This window comes from Camelus dromedarius, chromosome 4 (assembly GCF_036321535.1).
Source record: "Camelus dromedarius isolate mCamDro1 chromosome 4, mCamDro1.pat, whole genome shotgun sequence".
NCBI lineage: Eukaryota > Metazoa > Chordata > Mammalia > Artiodactyla > Camelidae > Camelus > Camelus dromedarius.
The window spans coordinates 40,814,018-40,831,950 of record NC_087439.1 but is presented as its reverse complement, the minus strand read 5'-3'; the positions used below and the strand labels follow the sequence as shown (position 1 = coordinate 40,831,950).

General features: G+C 37.6%; 1 protein-coding gene across 5 annotated transcripts in view; it reads left to right on the top strand.

Moving 5' to 3' along the window:
* The window catches only part of GRB14 (growth factor receptor bound protein 14), a 105,066-nt gene that overhangs the window by 65,664 nt on the left and 21,469 nt on the right, over nucleotides 1-17,933 (top strand). For 4 of the 5 annotated variants that reach the window (XM_010982450.3, XM_031451557.2, XM_010982451.3 and 1 more), the window contains 3 exons: nucleotides 1,010-1,166; nucleotides 15,421-15,542; nucleotides 17,464-17,538. In XM_010982450.3, the coding sequence (XP_010980752.1) occupies nucleotides 1,010-1,166; nucleotides 15,421-15,542; nucleotides 17,464-17,538 (354 nt within the window). The remainder of the gene's footprint in view (nucleotides 1-1,009; nucleotides 1,167-15,420; nucleotides 15,543-17,463; nucleotides 17,539-17,933) is intronic. The other variant, XM_031451556.2, reaches the window with a different exon arrangement.

The following is a 17,933-nucleotide window of genomic DNA, read 5'->3' as shown; positions in this document are numbered from 1 at the left end:
TGAATTACTAAAAATATCTCAATGTCTATATTTTGATAACAGTTGCATTTTTCATACTGAATTTTCTTATGATTTCTCACTTTTGTGTGTGTATGTTGATCTTACTGTACTATTTTCATAGATAATTAGCTTACTATAATTAATCTGTTTAATGTATGACATAGCATAGTTCATAGTGGAAATTCTAGCACATAGCACAACTTGGTAAATGTTGAGGGGAGTGTTGTGTAATAGGTAAGTACAAATTCATGGTGAGGTGACCCAGTAAAAGTTTATTTCTTGCTCATGTCAAAGTTTCATATGGGCGTTCCTAGTTGGGCACCTTCCTTGTGGTCATCCAGAGACAGAGGCTCCTTCTGTCTTGTGGTTTTCCTCTCCTCTAGGTCCTTGTCCTTACTTCCATTCAGTGGGAGGTGATGTAAAGAGAATGGATGACAGTATATGGGAGATTTTTATGGACTGAGCCTGGAAGTGCAACACTGCATGTGCCTACATCCCATTGACTAAAACTCAATCCCATAGATACAACTAATTGCAAGGGAGGAAAGAAAGAGGATTTGGTGAACATCTAGCCAGTCTTTGCCAACATTTCTATAACCTGAAATAGAGTAATTTTCATATTCTATTTACTGCTGTTACTACTTGTATGTCTGAGAATAAATTACCTATGTTACTTGGATTATTTACAGATTTAAATAGGGAATGTAAAGTTTAAAATATTGGTAAGAGATACATAGCTTTTTACTAAAAGGGAAATGACACTGACGGGTCATTGAATGGCCTCAAGTTTAGACACTGAAGAGGAGTGGAAGTTGTTGGACAAAGTGACTTTGACACATGTTAACAAGTCCTGGATGGGCACCATTCACTCAATGTGTAAGAAACTTAGATATACAAGAAACTGTGTAAGGAATTCATATAATTAGCTCAACCAATAAGTTTGATGACTTACTAGAATGATATTTTTAATAGACTATTTTAGCTCATTTTCTTATTTCTACCTACACAGGTAATTAAAGTATACAGTGAAGATGAAACCAGCAGGGCTTTAGAGGTACCCAGTGACATAACTGCCCGAGATGTTTGCCAGCTGTTGATCCTGAAGAATCATTACATTGATGACCACAGCTGGACCCTTTTTGAGCACCTGCCTCACATAGGTCTAGGTAAGGATATAAAATCACAGCATAGTACTGCTTCTCTGTCCCTGATAGTTTTGATCATATGGCAAAGATTTCCTTTACTTGTAGAAAAACAAACAGAGCACAATGATGAATAGTCCTTTTTTTTTATTCTTTATTTTTGGTGTTGGTGATTGAGAGAAAAATAAAGTAGCACAAAATGGAAATGAGGATAGAAATATTATAAATTTACACCTCTCATCATTTATGACCTATGGAAATTTGGGAGCTAAACCATAGGGTCTAAAGTTTCATAATAATCTTTCATAATAATCTTTGGTAGCACATAATAATCTTTAGTAATACTAATTCATATTAATCTTTCAGAATAATCTTTAGTAGCACAATGAACATTTATTGAGAGGTTAATAAAATAAGCTCTTATTTGAACTACTTTTTGTGTTGATTGTAGTGCAGACATGGGAAATATCCTCAGTGGTGGTTCTCTTTATGAGAGTGTACACCCCCAATTTTTCTTGAAGAAATAAGTAATTTCACATTTTTAAAGTCATAAACATAAAAAGCAATCTTATTTTTTGCCAACTGGAAATGCATCTTTGTACTGTGAACTGTAGAGGTTTTTTTCCTCAAATCTTTTAATAGGTTATAAAGAATTTTTATTCTTCTGTTTGAGTGAGACAGAGTTTGGCAATGGTTTTGTCTCCCCTTTCTTACTTTTTGCAGATACTACTGTTCCCAGTAAGTAGATGAGAAAGGAAGGAGTTTGTTGTGGCAACTCCATTCTGTTCTTTGGATTCTGTATTAGCTTCTCTTGGCTGCTATAACAAATTATCACGGACTTGCTGACTTGAAACAATCTAAGTTTATTTTCTCACAGTTCTGGAGGCCAGAAGTCTGAATTCAGTGACACTGGGTTAAAATCAAGGCGTCTGCAGGGAAGCACTCCCTCTGGAGGCTCTCGGAGAGAATCCATTCCTTGCCTCTTGTAGCGTCTTGTGGCTGCAGGCAGTCCTTGGCTTACGGCTGCCTCTCTCTCCTCTTTTCCTCCATGTCTGTGCTGTTCTCTTCTGTCTGTGTGTGGTCTCCCTCTACCTGTCTAAGAAGAGTAGCATTTAGGGTTTACCCCGAATAATTCAGGATGATCTCCTCCTTTCAAGATCCTTAAATCAATCATATCCGCAAAGCTTTGTTTTGTTGTTTTTACCATGTGAGGCAACAGTCACAGGTTCCAGGAATTAAGATGTGGACATCTTTCGGGAGTTATTATTTATCCTGCCACCAACTCCTTTGCTTTCTGTGTCAAACAACTGTTAGTAATAAATCATCAAAGTTACTTTAAATGATTGATCAGTGACAGTGCAATTTGTTCCTTCAATTTGCTTAAATAATTGAGAATTTTATACCTAGTCATGAGAGACATTGACTTTCTTGCATAGCTAGCTACCAATATATAACATTTTTCCTTTGTTTGGTACATAGAGAGTTTACACCCCAGAGCAGTGTGCCAAAGTAAGGTTCAGTTACGATGAGAAGTTTGCCTTTGTCTTATGAAATGGAATAAAGACGATGTTGGCAGAAAAGGTATTTCTTTGGAGGATCCTTTTTTGAATGATTCTGGAAAGTGGTTCGTTTAAAGGTCCTTGCATTCTCTGAACCATTCAGAAAGTGTTTGTAGCACTTCCAGTTTGAAGACTGCTGTCATGGGATATGTCAGAACCTCAGGGAGAGAACAAAGTGAAGCCTGTGGAAAAGAAGCCTGGATAGTTCGACAGTCTTCACAAGAATTCAGGACCCCAACCCATCCCCCACCCCCTTGTTTGATAGTTGATGAGCTACAACATGTCAGCTGATCTCGACAGCTGAGATATACCTGCCAAGAAAACCTGAATTCTGAAGGTACGCTACACTGGTCCATGCGACTGGCTGTCTCACCTTCGTAGGGCAGAAAAACTTCAACATATATTTCCTTCATTGCCATTTGTGACTAATTTAAGGTTCTATTCATGATCATTAATCTCTTAGAAGTGTGGTGTTAACTCTCAATAGATATCTGCCATAATTCCAAACTATTGTGTTCGCATATGCTTCTAGAAATACAGCTCTTAATTAGCATAATGTATAATTACAGTATTTTATACTCTTAAATTTTTCTTTTGGAGAGGCTTTAAAAATCATTAAACATTTTTGGAGTTATAGTCACTACGATTTATCCCTAACAAATGGCTTGAAGTTCAGTAATAAAATCTACTCCGTAAATCAAGCAGCAGTTTTCATGGAGACTACCACAATTTATAGTAAGGAATAAAAAGACTTGTGCAAGTCTTTTAATGTAGAGGCTTAAAATGGAACATTGAGAATTAATTTGAGCTACATACTGAGTTTAAACTTTTAGCCATTGAATGGAAATATATTTCTCCATTATTGTATTTTCTGGAAACTGCTGAAATAAAATCAAAGATGTGAGAATATTGTACCATGGCTTCATTAACCATGCATTAGACCAAAGCTTATGAGAAAGAAATTTAGTTCCAGAGCTTTTTCTATGTGGTTTTTTTTTTTTTTTTTTGGCTTTTGGTTTTTACTCAGATAATATCTTTAAACAGTAAAAAAAAAAATGCAGACATTAATATTACCAAAATACTAGTGTGTATTAGATTTACCACCTTCTATTTCTTTTTTTTTTTAATCTGCTACTTCATTTCTGTAAGGATGCACTGAAATGTTACATGATAATAATTAATGGATATCCATCTAAACTCTTGAGGAACAGTTTTTTTTTCTTTTTCTTTCTTTCACCTCTTTATCTAACAATATAACAAGAAAATAACCACTATTAAAGCACTGTGATCTTCCTCAGTATCAAATATAAAACGGATGTGTTTTTGAATTTTATTTGTGAGTTAATGTATCTTATAAATACTCCTCCAATATCTATTCAACCTAATAGTGATATTAGGTAACTTTTTTTGCCATTTGCATATTAACATGAATGAAAAGAACTAAAGTGGGGTGTTTCTGCCCCTTAAGTATGATGTACAGCAGCAGATCCTTTTGTCAATAGAAGGAAGCATCACCACATTCACCTGTAATCTTCAAGTGCTATTGACATAAAGAGCCAAAGGACAAACCATTTGCCAAAGCTTTGGTGACCAGCTAGTAAGCACTGTATATTGTTCAGGAGACATTCTTGACCTCTCTTTGATCAAAATAATGAGTTTTCAATGAATAAAATTCTAAAAGTGAAGAGGTGGTCTATTACTTAAAAAATATTTTTAATACAAAAATAATTCAGCTCATTGTAGATAACTTAGAAATAAAGGTGTAAGAAGTAAACAGTGTTATCCATAATTTCACAACACTAAGATAACTATTTTTAGTTTCTTTACTTTAGCATAATCTCTATCCTGTGTATTCACTTTTGTAGGTTACCTTCTTTTGTATGTGTGTGCTCTTAAAAAAAATCCTGAGTATTTTTCGTTGTTTTTTTTCTTTTCTTTTCACTTTACAGATTCCTCCCAAACTAGGAACTCTCTCTGCCTCTCCCTATTCCTTTCCTCAGTTTAGCAAATATTTATTGACTGTTTTGCACCAAACATTTTGTGTGTGTGTGTGGCTCGGGGTGTGCAGTATGAACACAATAGACAAAAACACTGCCCTCGTGAGTTTGCATTTTAGTGGGAGGAAAAAGACGAGAGATACATGACTGAAATGTGTCATACTCCCTTAGGTGATGATTAGCAGCAGGGAGAAAAGGAGGGCAGGAAAGAGGGATGGGAAGTGTGGGGCATGAGTGGAAGGTGCGCTTTAAGTAGGGAGGGAGGGAGTCCCTGGAGGCATGATGCCCAAGTAGAGCCCTGGAGCAGACAGGAGCAGCTCTTGCACTGCAGTGGACGAAGATCGTTCTAGACAGAGGAAACATCAACTGGAAAGGCCCAGGTGTGGCAGCATGCTTGGTGTTCTGGAAGCAACCACGAGGCCAGCACTTCGAGAGTGGAGTCATAAGTGGAAAGTGATGGGGGACGACTGCGTGGAGCCACCGCAGAGCCAGCTCGTGCAGGGCCTCCCAGGCTGTGGAGGGGTCTTGTCTTTTACACTGAGTGAGGGGAAATGTAACTGGAGGTCTTTGCGTCGGAGAGCAGTGTGATCTGATCTGACTTAAAGGCTACTACTAAGAAGACTCAAATACAAATTTTGACCATTTGGAGGCTAAGCAACGATGTTTTGCTTTTACATCAAACTACCTGTGACTTCCTGGCTTTATCCCTGCCCATCTCTCATCCCTGCTAACTGTGCATGCCCTGTTGTAGTGTCTTCACGCCCTGGTCTGCACACTTACGGGGCTGAGTCTTGGTGGGATCCTGAAGCCTTGTAGGCAAGAACATTTGACTTAGGGGAGAGATGAGAGTTGGGGGTTTTCTGCACTGTAGTTCACTTCAGTATCCCAGATAAGCTTAGGAAAGTTTCAGAGACATTCTATGTTTTTAACAGATGGCTACTCTTGTTGCTTTTGATCCATTAAAGCACAACACAAATTACTAAACTCAGAAGGAAGAGCACATGACATACAAAATATGATAGGGTTATGGAGTCTAAAGTCTGTTTTCAGAGTGACACTTTCTGTGGCTAAGAAAACTTGAATCTTTGGTATTTTTAATATGAATGCATACGTGTGATAGCTGCTAACGTGCATCTTATACGTGCAGGGTACCTCGTGAGAGGTTTCACGTTCATCTAGATAGATGCTCTCACAGCAGTCCTGAAGGCATGTTTTTTAATCTCCATTTTACATATAAGAATACAGAGAATTGGTGCTAAAATTCCTGGTCCAGAGTCAAACCTAGTACATATCTAGGTCTTGTCAGATTCTCAAGTATATGCATTTTCTGTGGAAGCAAGTTTGTTTTTTCCTCACCCCAGTAGGTCAGGCAGCTGTTTTCAGGATCATGTGGTTGGTTTGTCTGTCTCACTCTCCGTCTCTCTCTCTCTTGCATGCTATAAACATAAATTTAAATTTCGAACCCTCAAGAACACTTTCGGATAAACCTTCCTTACCGAGGTAGTACTGAAATTATTGGGATCCAACTGATCCAACCTGGTCCACTTTGTAACAGAGGAAGTGCTTTGTAAATGACTTATTCTTGAATTTATATGCAATGTGAATGGCAATATGACATTTAGAACTTTGAGTACAGTATCACTATTTCATATCCTCTGTCCATAATTATTAATATATGCTGCTGAGAATTTTCGTAGGTGGAGTAAATCATCGAAGGCAGCTATACATCCTGGTTTTGTTATGAATCGGTTATGTGCCTGATTTTGGGTCGTGTTATGATGAGCTTCAGTTGTACACACGGTTTTATAGACACGGGGTGTAAAATATCAGCATGTCAGTAAATCCCCTTCTCTCATGATACAGCAAGCCGTTTTGTAACAGGTGTGTTTCACTTCACAGCCACTGGATGTCACTGTAGCTCCCCAGATGCAGTCCTCCGCTTTTATAATCATTGTTAAGAGGATGGCTGGGGGAAAAACTTCAGTTTTAAGTCTTCTGGAACTTAGTGGGATCCATGTTTGCCTTGCTCCCATTTTGATTCCTCATTGAAGCCACGGTATGAAGCAGTGGCAATTAATACGATTCCTCAAGCGCATACCTAGCGACTCCTCGGGAAGTGGAATTAATTGTATTTTAGTGTCATTGCTAGGGACAGCTAAGATTTCCATTGTGAATATCATTGTGGAGTGGCTTTAATAGGCAAAATGAATGACTGGAGGCTTTTAATGAAACCATTTTTATGTGTGCAGCTAAGCCCACGTGGTCTCCTTAAGACTGATGCAATGCACAGCGGTGGGGAAACGCTTCACAGCCGCCTGCCTTGAAGCTGCTCCTTCACTTTTTTCTTTTTTTCCTGAAGAAGCACAAGTGTTTTTCCCTGCTGTCTGGACCTGATGCTGATATGTGGTTGTACTTTCTGTGCTGTTTGGAACCTCCCAGCCATCGGAGTTGTGACCACCCTCGTAACCAGCAGAAATAATTGTGAAGCCCTTAGGATACGTGTGCTTCCTTCTTGTACTGAGAATTATGTAGCCCTGACCTGAGCTTTGATGTGACATGTGTTCTGGGAGCACATTAAGGCTGGAGACAGAAAATGTGAAACCAGCAAAGAGTGCTCATAACTAAATCTGCGTCCTGCTCCAGCTGATTTTTCCTTCTCTGTATTCTCATAGCCTGAGTTCAGGTCTCATAATCTCTCTCTTTGGGACTTCCATTAGCCTTACAGTTGGTCCTTCCTCTTAATTCCGGTCATAGCAAAGTTATCCATCTGAGCGCAGCCCTGGTTCACCTTGCGTTAGGGCCCAAGGTCCTTTGAAGGGCTTGTAGAACCTCTGACCTGACTACCCTTCCTGTTTCCAGCCTTGTGTCTTGCCCCTCCCTCCTCTAAGTTGATGCATTAGAGGACTGCCTATAGCACATTTCTACTCTGGTGACCTTGCTCATGCTGTTGAGACTCTCAGGAAGTCCTTTCATCCATCTTTACCTGGCTAACTGATATGCATTTTCCAAGGCTTACTTGGAATGTTAGTTAGAAATGGCAATAAAGTATAACTGTGTAATAACTGCTAGCACCTTCCTAAAAATACCTATAAAAATAAAGTAAGATGAAAACCCTCAGCTGTCCAAGCTGACTGACAGCTAACCCAGTGCCCCAGTCTGGGGAAGGAGATAGAGGAGAGCAGGTGGAGGCATCCCACGCTCAGCTTTATGAAGCAGAGTCAGCCTTTTCATTTGAGAGCAGGTAGGGAGACACATCTGCCTCTTCCACATGCCTGGGCGCAGACTCTTGCTGCTCAGAAGCTAGATGTTCCTTGAGACAATCGGCATACTTGCTGGCAACACCTCTTCTCATACATCCATTAGGAAGTTGCAGTGCCCTCCTCCCCCCACAAACAGTGGTACAGGAAGCACTAGGAGTGATAGAGATGAATTGTGTCCTGGGAGGCGATGCTCCCACAATACACACTGTAGGTGGGTGGGGGAAACAAGCAAATTTGGATAAAAAATACATTTAAGGCTGTCCAAGCAGGATTATGTACAGTATCAATTAATGAGAAAAGTAAAACCTAATGCTGTCATAATAGGAGAATGTTATAAATTATAGTACATTCACGAGATGTTAAGTTATACAACCTTCGATCATAGTTTCGGAGGTTTTCCTTTGAAGACTGATGTGGACAAATACAAGGTTGTAATGATGATTGAATAAAAGTATATATTTTTCACAACATATAGGAAACATTGTTCGTATGGTTATATGTATACAGTTTCCTAAATGTGAAAAATACACACACATAAACTCATATAGGCCCAAAGGAAAAGACCAGAAGGGAATATACTGAAATGTTAAGTGCTTATTCCTGATTGGCAGGTTTAAAGATGGATTGTGATTGTCAGCTGTTTGTGTTTCTCAGATTTTCTGTAATGGAAATGTATTATTTTAGTAATTAGAAAAGAAAGGGATAAACAAAATTTTAAAAACTTTTAAAGAGATTTTTAAAGACTTAGCTCAAATTCCTGAGGCCCCGAGGTAGATCCAGTGCCCATCTTCTGCGCTGCTGTAACATTTCCTGCAACTGTCTTACTAGTGATCATGTTATCAAAGCTAGTCCCTAGTTCCATGAGAGAAGGAACACTCTGTATACATACATCTTTGTAACCTAGGGTCTAGGACAAATAAATGGTTTTCGAACTAAGCTGTACTAAACTGTAAGTATTTATATCTAGCTGTTCAAAGGATGGATTACAAAGTACATAGAAGGAGGAGACTTGGAAAGGAAGCCAAAGAAATCACATATTATGCCCAGATGGAAATTTACTCCGAGTCCTTCAAGGATGTATTGGATAACTTAGAATTTATAGAAGCTATTTCTAAGCTCTTCAAGTATTTACCATCAACTTAAGATAATATATATGCAGACATTTTGTGGAAAAATAAAGCTTTCTATGAATACAGGTTGTGATCATTGAGTCTGAATTAATATAAGGACTGTGTTGATTTGGGGAAGAATGACCCGCTAGGCCTTTATACCCATCAAGTTTAAGTCACGATTTCCCTATTATTGCCCTTGGGGAGCTGAATCTGGTGGCAGCAATTTTCTGGAGGATCTTAATGGTATTAAGCAGTTCTCTTAGGTTAGGGATCCTTTTAGAAATTGAGCCTGGCTTTATTCTTTGCTTCCCTAGTTTTTGTTTTGCTTGGTCAGAGGCTGTTCATTTTTTCTGAAAATAAGATTGACAAAATGTATGTAGTTTCCACCCAGCACAGAGAAGTACAAGGACCATTTGTCTCCTGGAGTTTCCTGTAACAAAGGTATACAAAGAATTGTTTTCTGGGTGAATTAGAGCTAAAAGCCACTTTTGTTTCTTCTCTTATCAAGTGATGAGAAGAGTAGGGACTCCGGTTTCTATTTGAGCCCCACACTGTACTTTCAGTAGATTCAGCGAAGAAATCCAGGCAGAAGGTCACAGGTGAACACTTTCCATTCTGGGAGGATTGAGGTTTTTAAAAAGACTTTGAAGTTAAAGCAACAGTTTCAGAAGAAACTTCTTTCTTCTCTTCTCCTCTTTTTTAAAGGAAAAGTTTTTCAAAATTAAATAGGAAACAGAATTATGTGTGGTTATCACAATTTGGTAATATTTTATTCTATAACCTAAAGACTTCACTGATCTATAAGAAACAAAAGTAAAACATAGAGTGATATGAAGCTTTTGTTTTTAAGAAAGCTTTTTTTCACTCTTTTTGAAGGGTTTTTCCTTTTTTCCTCCTTTTTGGTTGCAATTTTGAATTTAAAATGGCTTCTCTCCTATTTTTCTAACTACGTAAGAGTGCTATTTGATTATTGTAATAATTCACTTTCCAATGTCTGAAAAATACTTTACTTTAGAAAGTTTTTTTTAAAATAAAGACTTGTATCTGTGAAGTTTTACTCATGTGTCTTATTATAGTATTTTAGATGAATTTATGAAGTAAAAGTAAGGTTTTTTAAAAAAAAGCTTGTGGAATTTATGCAACCGTTACCTGGGGTCATTTCTCAAATGGTAACTCCAAAAGTATCTGAGTTCACTCTGAGTGGCAGCTTTTGTTTTTGAACATTGCAGCAAAGAGCATCTAATTATGGAATTAATCATTTCTTTTGATATTTAGAAAGTATATTATAAGTTACTTAGTAGGATTACTCGGTTAAAACCTGCTTGGTTTTAGGATGGGACTGTAGAGGAAGAGTCAAGAGAAAGTTTATTGGAAGCCGCTAGACAAGCATTTTGTTTTGTTCTGTTTTTCCTTTCTCAGGTTTTGGTGACGATGTCTTACCTTGTGCTTAGGCCTTGGCAAAACAAGGCTGGTCTTCAGCCACTTTCCACCCCTCCTTGAACATTTTTCTTTGCCTTTCAAAGTCACGCATCTAGGCATCTTGTATCTTCATGTTGAACTGTGTCCCTATTAAGATCTGTGTTTAGTTTGATATCTGTGTTTTTTAAAAAACCACACATTTTCTGTATGTGATTAGCTGATAATCAGTTAGGCCCCTTTGGTTAGGTTCTTTGGATTATAGTAGCATTAATTCTTTAACATACTGAGACTTGTTTGGGGGATGGTATCTGCGACGGCACATCTCAGTGGGGATGGTGATGTATGCCTGTAGAAAGATTATTTAATATAATTTTTAAACGCCAGATTCTATAAGTAAGTTGTACCAGTTATAAGAGGTTAAAAACCTATAGCTGCATTTGATCCTCTGGACTTGGTTGCTTTTTATATGTTTTCTGAATTTTCAATAGACTAGTACCAGAAATCTTTGAAGGCATGTAAAGTGTGTCTTTCACTTTCTCGCGTACTCTAGTTTTTGCCAGCTTTATTTGAAGACATTTTTCTGCTTAAGATTACCAGACTATTTTTCTGATGCTAGTAATTGCATTCTTTAAATATTAGGTTTTATGAACTATAAAAATTTTCTGCAAATACTGTATCCCTTAATTTTCCATTCTAGATTGGTATGCTGGGCTTTATTTGTGTGTAGTCAACAAAACCCAACTGAACTGCTGCTTTTTTGGTGACTACACATTTTACACTAGGTATTTTGTGACACATTTGTCATAGCTGTTCAAATGTGGCTTTTTCCATTTTTCTGTCTTCTTTTTTGATGTAATCCAAATTCAATATACTTAATGTTACTTTCATGTGAGGTTACGGCTGATAAGAATTTGAAATACTGCCCATTAAATTCTTTCCTCTTATATGTAAAATGTGGTTGGTTGTTTTCAGTTAATTAGCAAATAGTTATCAAACACATTTCAAACTAAAAGAATTTGAGGCAGTCGAATCTTGAGAATTCCAGGAATGTGAGAGAGGAGCCAGTATAGAACGAAGGCATAAGATCTAAGTAGACCCAGCAGAGGCGGCAGGGGGAACTGCCGTGAAGGCAGAGGTGAAGGCAGAGGCCATGCCGTGCAGAGGAAGGAGCGGAGACGTGGGGTCAGACATGTGGTTGCCAATCAAATCCTGAGACATTTGCTGTTCTGGACTTGAGATTCATTCTATGTAAAATGGAGATAGAGTGTGCTCATTAGACTATCCTCTTGGTTTCCTAAGGCTGCTCTAACAAATCACTGGTGGCTTAAAAAAATAGAAATGTAATCTTTAACAGTTCTGGAGGTGAGAAGTCCAAAGTTAATTTGACTGGGCAGAAATCACGGTGTTGGCAGGGCCACGCTCCTTCCAGGGGCCTTATGGGGAGTCCATTCCTTGACTCTTCCAGCTTCTGGTGGCTGCCCCCATTCCTTGGCTTGCGGTCACATCATTTGAGTGTCTGCCTCTGTGGTCACATTGCCCCTTCCTCTTCTATCTCTGTCAGATCTCCTGTCTCTCTCCTAAAAGGATACTTGTGTTTGGATTTAGGGCCCACCAATGTAATCCTGGGCAATCTCCTTATCTCAATACCTTTAAGTTAATGACATCTGCAAAGGCTTTGCTCATGTTATTCCTCTGTTCAGAATGACTTGTCATCTAACTCAGAGGAAAAGCCAGACCCTTATTCTGAACTGCAGGGCTTTATCCAGGTGCCCCAGCTCATCACCTTCACTTCCGTAACTTCCCGTCCTGGTACTCTCCTCCCCTTTGCTCACTCAGCTTCAGCCACGTTGGCCCCCGTGCCCTTCTTCAGACATACCAGACTTGCTCTTGCCTCAAGGGCTCTCTTGTTCTTCCTCTAGTTATCTGCCTATCTCATGCCTTCTTCTCCTTCGGGTTTTTGTTCAAACATTACAATCTCAACAAGGCCTTCCCTGGCAAGCTATAGAAAATGGATTCCTTTACCCTGTGCCCCCCTCTCCCCCTTTTCCCTGCTCCATTTTTCCCTGTAATGTTTAGTGCCACCTTTTAAGATGTGCATTTTATTTATTGTCCATGTCTTCCCATTAGAAAGGAAGCTACATGAGGCAATGGTTTCTGATTGTCTGTTACTAAATTCCAAGCCCCAAGATGAATGTCTGACATATAGTAGGCCTTCGATAAATGTTTGTTGAGCAAATAGGTGAACGAATAAGTTACAACTGCCGGACAATATGGATTTATCTTATAACAAGTAGGAAGTGAACAAGTGTTTGAGCAGGGGTCACAGTGATACAAATGTTTTAAGAGGTTTCCTGTGGTATCAGTGTCCAGATTGGATGGGAAGAATGAGAACACAGAGGTTTGGAGATTAGTTAAGAAAAAGCAACGGTCCAGATTGGAATGGTGATAGCAGGAATGAGTCAGGGGCTGTTGGTTGTGTGAGAGATGCTCGGAGGAAGCGTCTTAAATACCTGGGGTAAGAGCAGTGGAGGTATTGGAATGGACATAGAGAAAGGTGTAATGGGCATAGGAGAATTCAGGAAAAAGCAGTTTCAGGAGGAAAAGGGAAGATACTTTGTTTCATTTTTACATCTTTTGAAAAAATTTTGGTAAAATGCACAAAACATAAAATTGATCATTTTACCCATTTATAAGGGTACATTCACTGGCGTTATGCATATTTATATTGTTGTGCATCCATCACTCCCATCCATCTCTGGAACATTTTTATCCTCCCATACTGAAACTCTGAACCCGTTAAACAATTAACTCTTCATTCCCACCTCCCACCCTGGTCCTTGGCAACCACCATTCTACTTAATGTCTCTATGAATTTGTCTATTCTAGGTACCTCATGAAATTGGAATCATATCGTATCTGTTCTTTTGTGCCTGTCTTACAGCATAAGACAGTATAATATCTTTAAGGTTCATCCATGTTGTAACATGTGTCAGAATTTCATTCCTTTTTAAGGCTAAATATTCCATTGTATATCTCTTCTACATTTTGTTTCCTAATTAACTTGTCAATGGACATTAGGATGTTTTTACTTTTTGGTTATTGTGAATGATGCTACTATGAACATTTGTGTGCAAATATCTGTTCCAGTCCCTGCTTTCACTTCTTTTGGTTATATACTCAGAAGTGGAATTGCTGGAATTTAATATTTTCAGGAACTACCATACTGACTGGTTTTAGATAGACTGTTTGAAGGGGTGGAAAGTCTAGCAGTTAGGACTGGAGCGTGAGTGAAAGCAACTGTAGCTGGGGATTTCACTTCAGTGAAATGAAGACAGACATGATAGCCGAAGATGGGAGAGTGAATTAGTTGAGAGAAAAGGAAAGAAAAGAGCTGAGCCAAGGACTGTATCTTAGGAGGCAGAGGGGCTATGGGAGCTAGTCAGACAGAAAAAGAGCAGTCGGAGTTGGGAACAGAACCCTGAGTGTTGATGCACACTTAGCTCAAACTCATCCATATTCATTGAGCACTCTTTCAAGAACTTCCTTTCAGATGAATAAGCTTCTATTTAAGTATGACATTACTTTCAAGGGTTTGGGTGTTGTAGGTCACAGATTACTCCTGAGTGTTGAATTTCTGAGACACAGATACTTTTCAAAAAGGTCCTAGAAGCACCTAAAAAAGGAAGAGGATTTCTATATTTCTTATTTGGCTTTTCTCCATTTCCTATTTTGTATCAGTAATTTCACAGTTACTTTTCCTTAACCATCTATTGAAGAATGACATACCTTAACATAAATGAACAAAGCAAATGTGGACAACTTGATGAATTCTCAGATACTGTATATACCTGAGGGTCCAACACCCAAATTGAGAAACAGAATATTTCCCATACCCGGTGGTTCCCTCATGCCCCTGCTCACTCATCCACTATCCTCATTATTTTGATTTCTAACACCATAGATTTATTGTATCTGTGCTGAACTTACATAAGTGGAATCACATAGTATATACTCTTTGTGTCTGACTTCTTTCATTTAATATTATGTTTGTGGAATTCATCTATGCAGTTGTGTATTGTAGTATATATTCCATTGTGTCCTTTACAAAGTATATTTATTCATTTTCATGTTGATAGGCATTTGGGTAATTTCCAGTTTGGGGCTATTATGAAGAGTACTGCTGTGGACATCACAGTTTCTTGTTAAAATAGGAATTTTGCATGCTATGTTTACCTCTTTAAAGTTGTCGTTGCTTTTTTCATTTAAGTGCCTTCCTCCTAAGTGCCTTCCCACCCTACCTAATTATCTTCATTGTTAATACAAACTATATTTGCCTGAACATTAGTTTTGAAAGTATAAGGTGCCACAAGAAATTAGGTTTCTTAAAAAAATTGTATGTACTTGCATTAAAATTTTCTTTTTAAAGTATTTAATTTTCCTCAACTGTCGAGGCTGCGTCTTAAATAATTATTGAACCTGTCAAAATTCTTCGTCTCTTAATGGGGTGAACTGTCCAACCTTGAGGCAAATATTTTAATTTTGGCACCATGATGAGTTGGAGAAAAATAGCTCCCATATTCTTAATGCAGATTTGATATCAAACTTATAATTTACTTAGCAATAAAAGGAGATTGAGAATTAGTAAAAAGGACACTGTGATATTTTATGTCGTTTTTCTCTTCAGGTTACAGCCTGCTTTGGTATAAAAATCAACATTACTAATAGAAAATTGATGAAAATTTCATCAATCTGGCTATTTCAGAATTGAGTTGAAATTTCACTATATTTAATAAAGACATATACATATTTTGTATATTTGTATGGATATATATGTCCATATATATATTTGTCTACCTATCTTTCTATTTTTCTATGCATCCATCCATCCATCCATCTACCTGATGACATGCTCACTGAAACATTCTTTACAGAAAGAACAATAGAAGACCACGAGCTGGTGATTGAAGTGCTATCTAACTGGGGGATGGAAGAAGAAAATAAGCTATACTTTAGAAAAAATTACGCCAAATATGAATTCTTTAAAAACCCAATGGTAAGTTAAATCCCCATTAATAGTTTTGTAAAATAAATGAGTTAAATTTTATTTTACTTTATGTGAAGACAAAGGTCACTATAAATAAGATACAATTCCCTGTTTGGTAAATTAGTAGGTAAGAATTCTGGTCTTTTAAATTATGATCACATTTCTTCTTACTCTAACAATAATTAGTTGACATCACCACAGAAGTTCAGATATGTGTTTTGGGGGAACTATTGCTTCTTTTTCTTGCTTTTTAAGAAAAATAAAAAACCTGCTCTGCATTTGATTTGGTGAGTAAGTTATTAGATATCGCCATGCAAGTTCCAAATATTATGGCTTAACTCTTTTCACAGAATTTAGAAAATTAAATAAGAAAATTTCTAAAGGAAAAACAGATTGATGTTTGTTGGGAGTATTAAAACTTAGCCAGGAATTAAAGATTGACATGCATCTTGCTGTTTCAAGTTATTTTGTTTTCAGTGCAATAATTACTGAGCTAAGCAGAAATGAGATAAAGACCAGTGCATTATCTAGTAAATACTACTTTCATTATAGCTCTTTTTAAAAGAAAATAAATGTATGTCACATTCTAATGGAGACTAGCAATCTAGAGGAGTCAAAATAGCCTCTGGGCTCATTATTTTAAATTGTTTTTGTCTCTGCAGCTGTAGCGTATTTTTACACTAAGTTTTGGATAATTAGGTTGAAATGGTACTTTATGAAAAATATATGATACACACTATAATAAGATATTTTCAAACCCTGAAAGACCTCTAATATTCTCTTTTATTTGAACCTATTAATAGAAACATAATGGAATGATCTTTGACAAAGAATTTAAGAGTCCTAATAAAAGTTAAATAGAATTTTTTTGAAAGGAAACTGTTTAACTGTTTTCTTGTTGTGAATCTTTACTAAAAGCAGGAATTTAAAAGTCATAGTTAAAGATGTATGGTTTAGTGCTCATTTTTGGTTGTATCTTTTTTTTTTTTTTTTTTAATTTAAACAAGGCTGTAGATTCATTTTGTTGACCAAGAGCAGTGGGTCTCAACTGGGGGGCTGATTTGATGATGTCTGGAGACATTTTTGGTTGTCATACTGTGGGGCTGGGGAGGGCTGCTAGTGGGTAGAGGCCTGGAATGCCCTAAACATCCTATGGTGTACGGGACAGCCCCCCACAACACGGTGTTATTAGACCAAATGTTAATAGAACTACTATTCAAAAACCCTGTCCTAGAGGAAGTAAAGAGGAATCTATGTTCCCAAACTTGTCCGATCATAAAAATTCCCTGAGGAGAGGGAATAGTGCTTGTTATAAACACAGGATCCAGGTCCTACCCAGACCTACTGAATCAGACACTCCAGGAATGAGGTCTGAGAATTCCTAATTTAAACAGCTTTCTTGGGTGAATTTTATGATTAAACAGGTTTGGAGAAAGATTAGGTGGAAAAAACTGTCCTTTTAGCTCCCTAGCCCTCTAAGTCCTGGCTCCTGTACACTGTGGGCTGTGACCTTGTATATATCCTTTACTTCTGTGAGCCTTAACTTTATAAAATGGAGCTGAGAGTCCTTCAGCACCTGCTGGAGTGGTTGCAGGACTCAGCGAAGAGATACAGGAGCTAGCACGTGGTCAGCCTGAGGGCAGTGTTGTGACTGCGGTCAGCCTGAGGGCAGTGTTGTGACTGGAGGTACGTGGATCTCTGTGTCTCAACACCATCTGAGGGTGTTTGGCTAACCTTTGGGCCCTGCTCCTACCTTTTTATTAAGATATCTGTGGGTAGAATCAGGGACTGGCATTTTTTTAAGTGTTTCAGGTGAATTTTCATCACACTGATTTAAAGAGCTTTGCTTCAGTTTACTGTGTTGGTCATACAGAGTTCAATCTTTTCTGGCATGGCTTTTGGGATAATGTAACATGTATCTTTTCGTCAGTATTTTTTTCCAGAGCATATGGTGTCTTTTGCAACTGAATTCAATGGTGAAATATCCCCCACACAGATTTTGCAGGTAAAATATATTTTCATTAAAATATGTGAGTAATAAATAATAAAGGGAAACTTTAAGGTCCATATTTAATTCATGTCCAGATTTTGGAATGTTATGCCTTGAATGATTAATTTTTGCTGGAGGTAAAATTAAAAAGAAAAGAGTAAGAAAGAAAAGGAAAGAACAAAATCTGGATGAAGAATTCCCTAAATCCATAAAGACCCCTAACTATATTATTCTTCTCAGTTTTGGCCAATTATCAAAGGATTTTAAGCATGTAAAAAATGTGTATCATGAAAGGAAAATTGCAGAGTTTTGCTCTGTGATGTCTTTAAAGTTTATATTAGTCTTTGAAAATCAAAATTTCCAGTAAATTGTAGATGTTTTACTGGCAGATATTAATTATTAATTTTTAT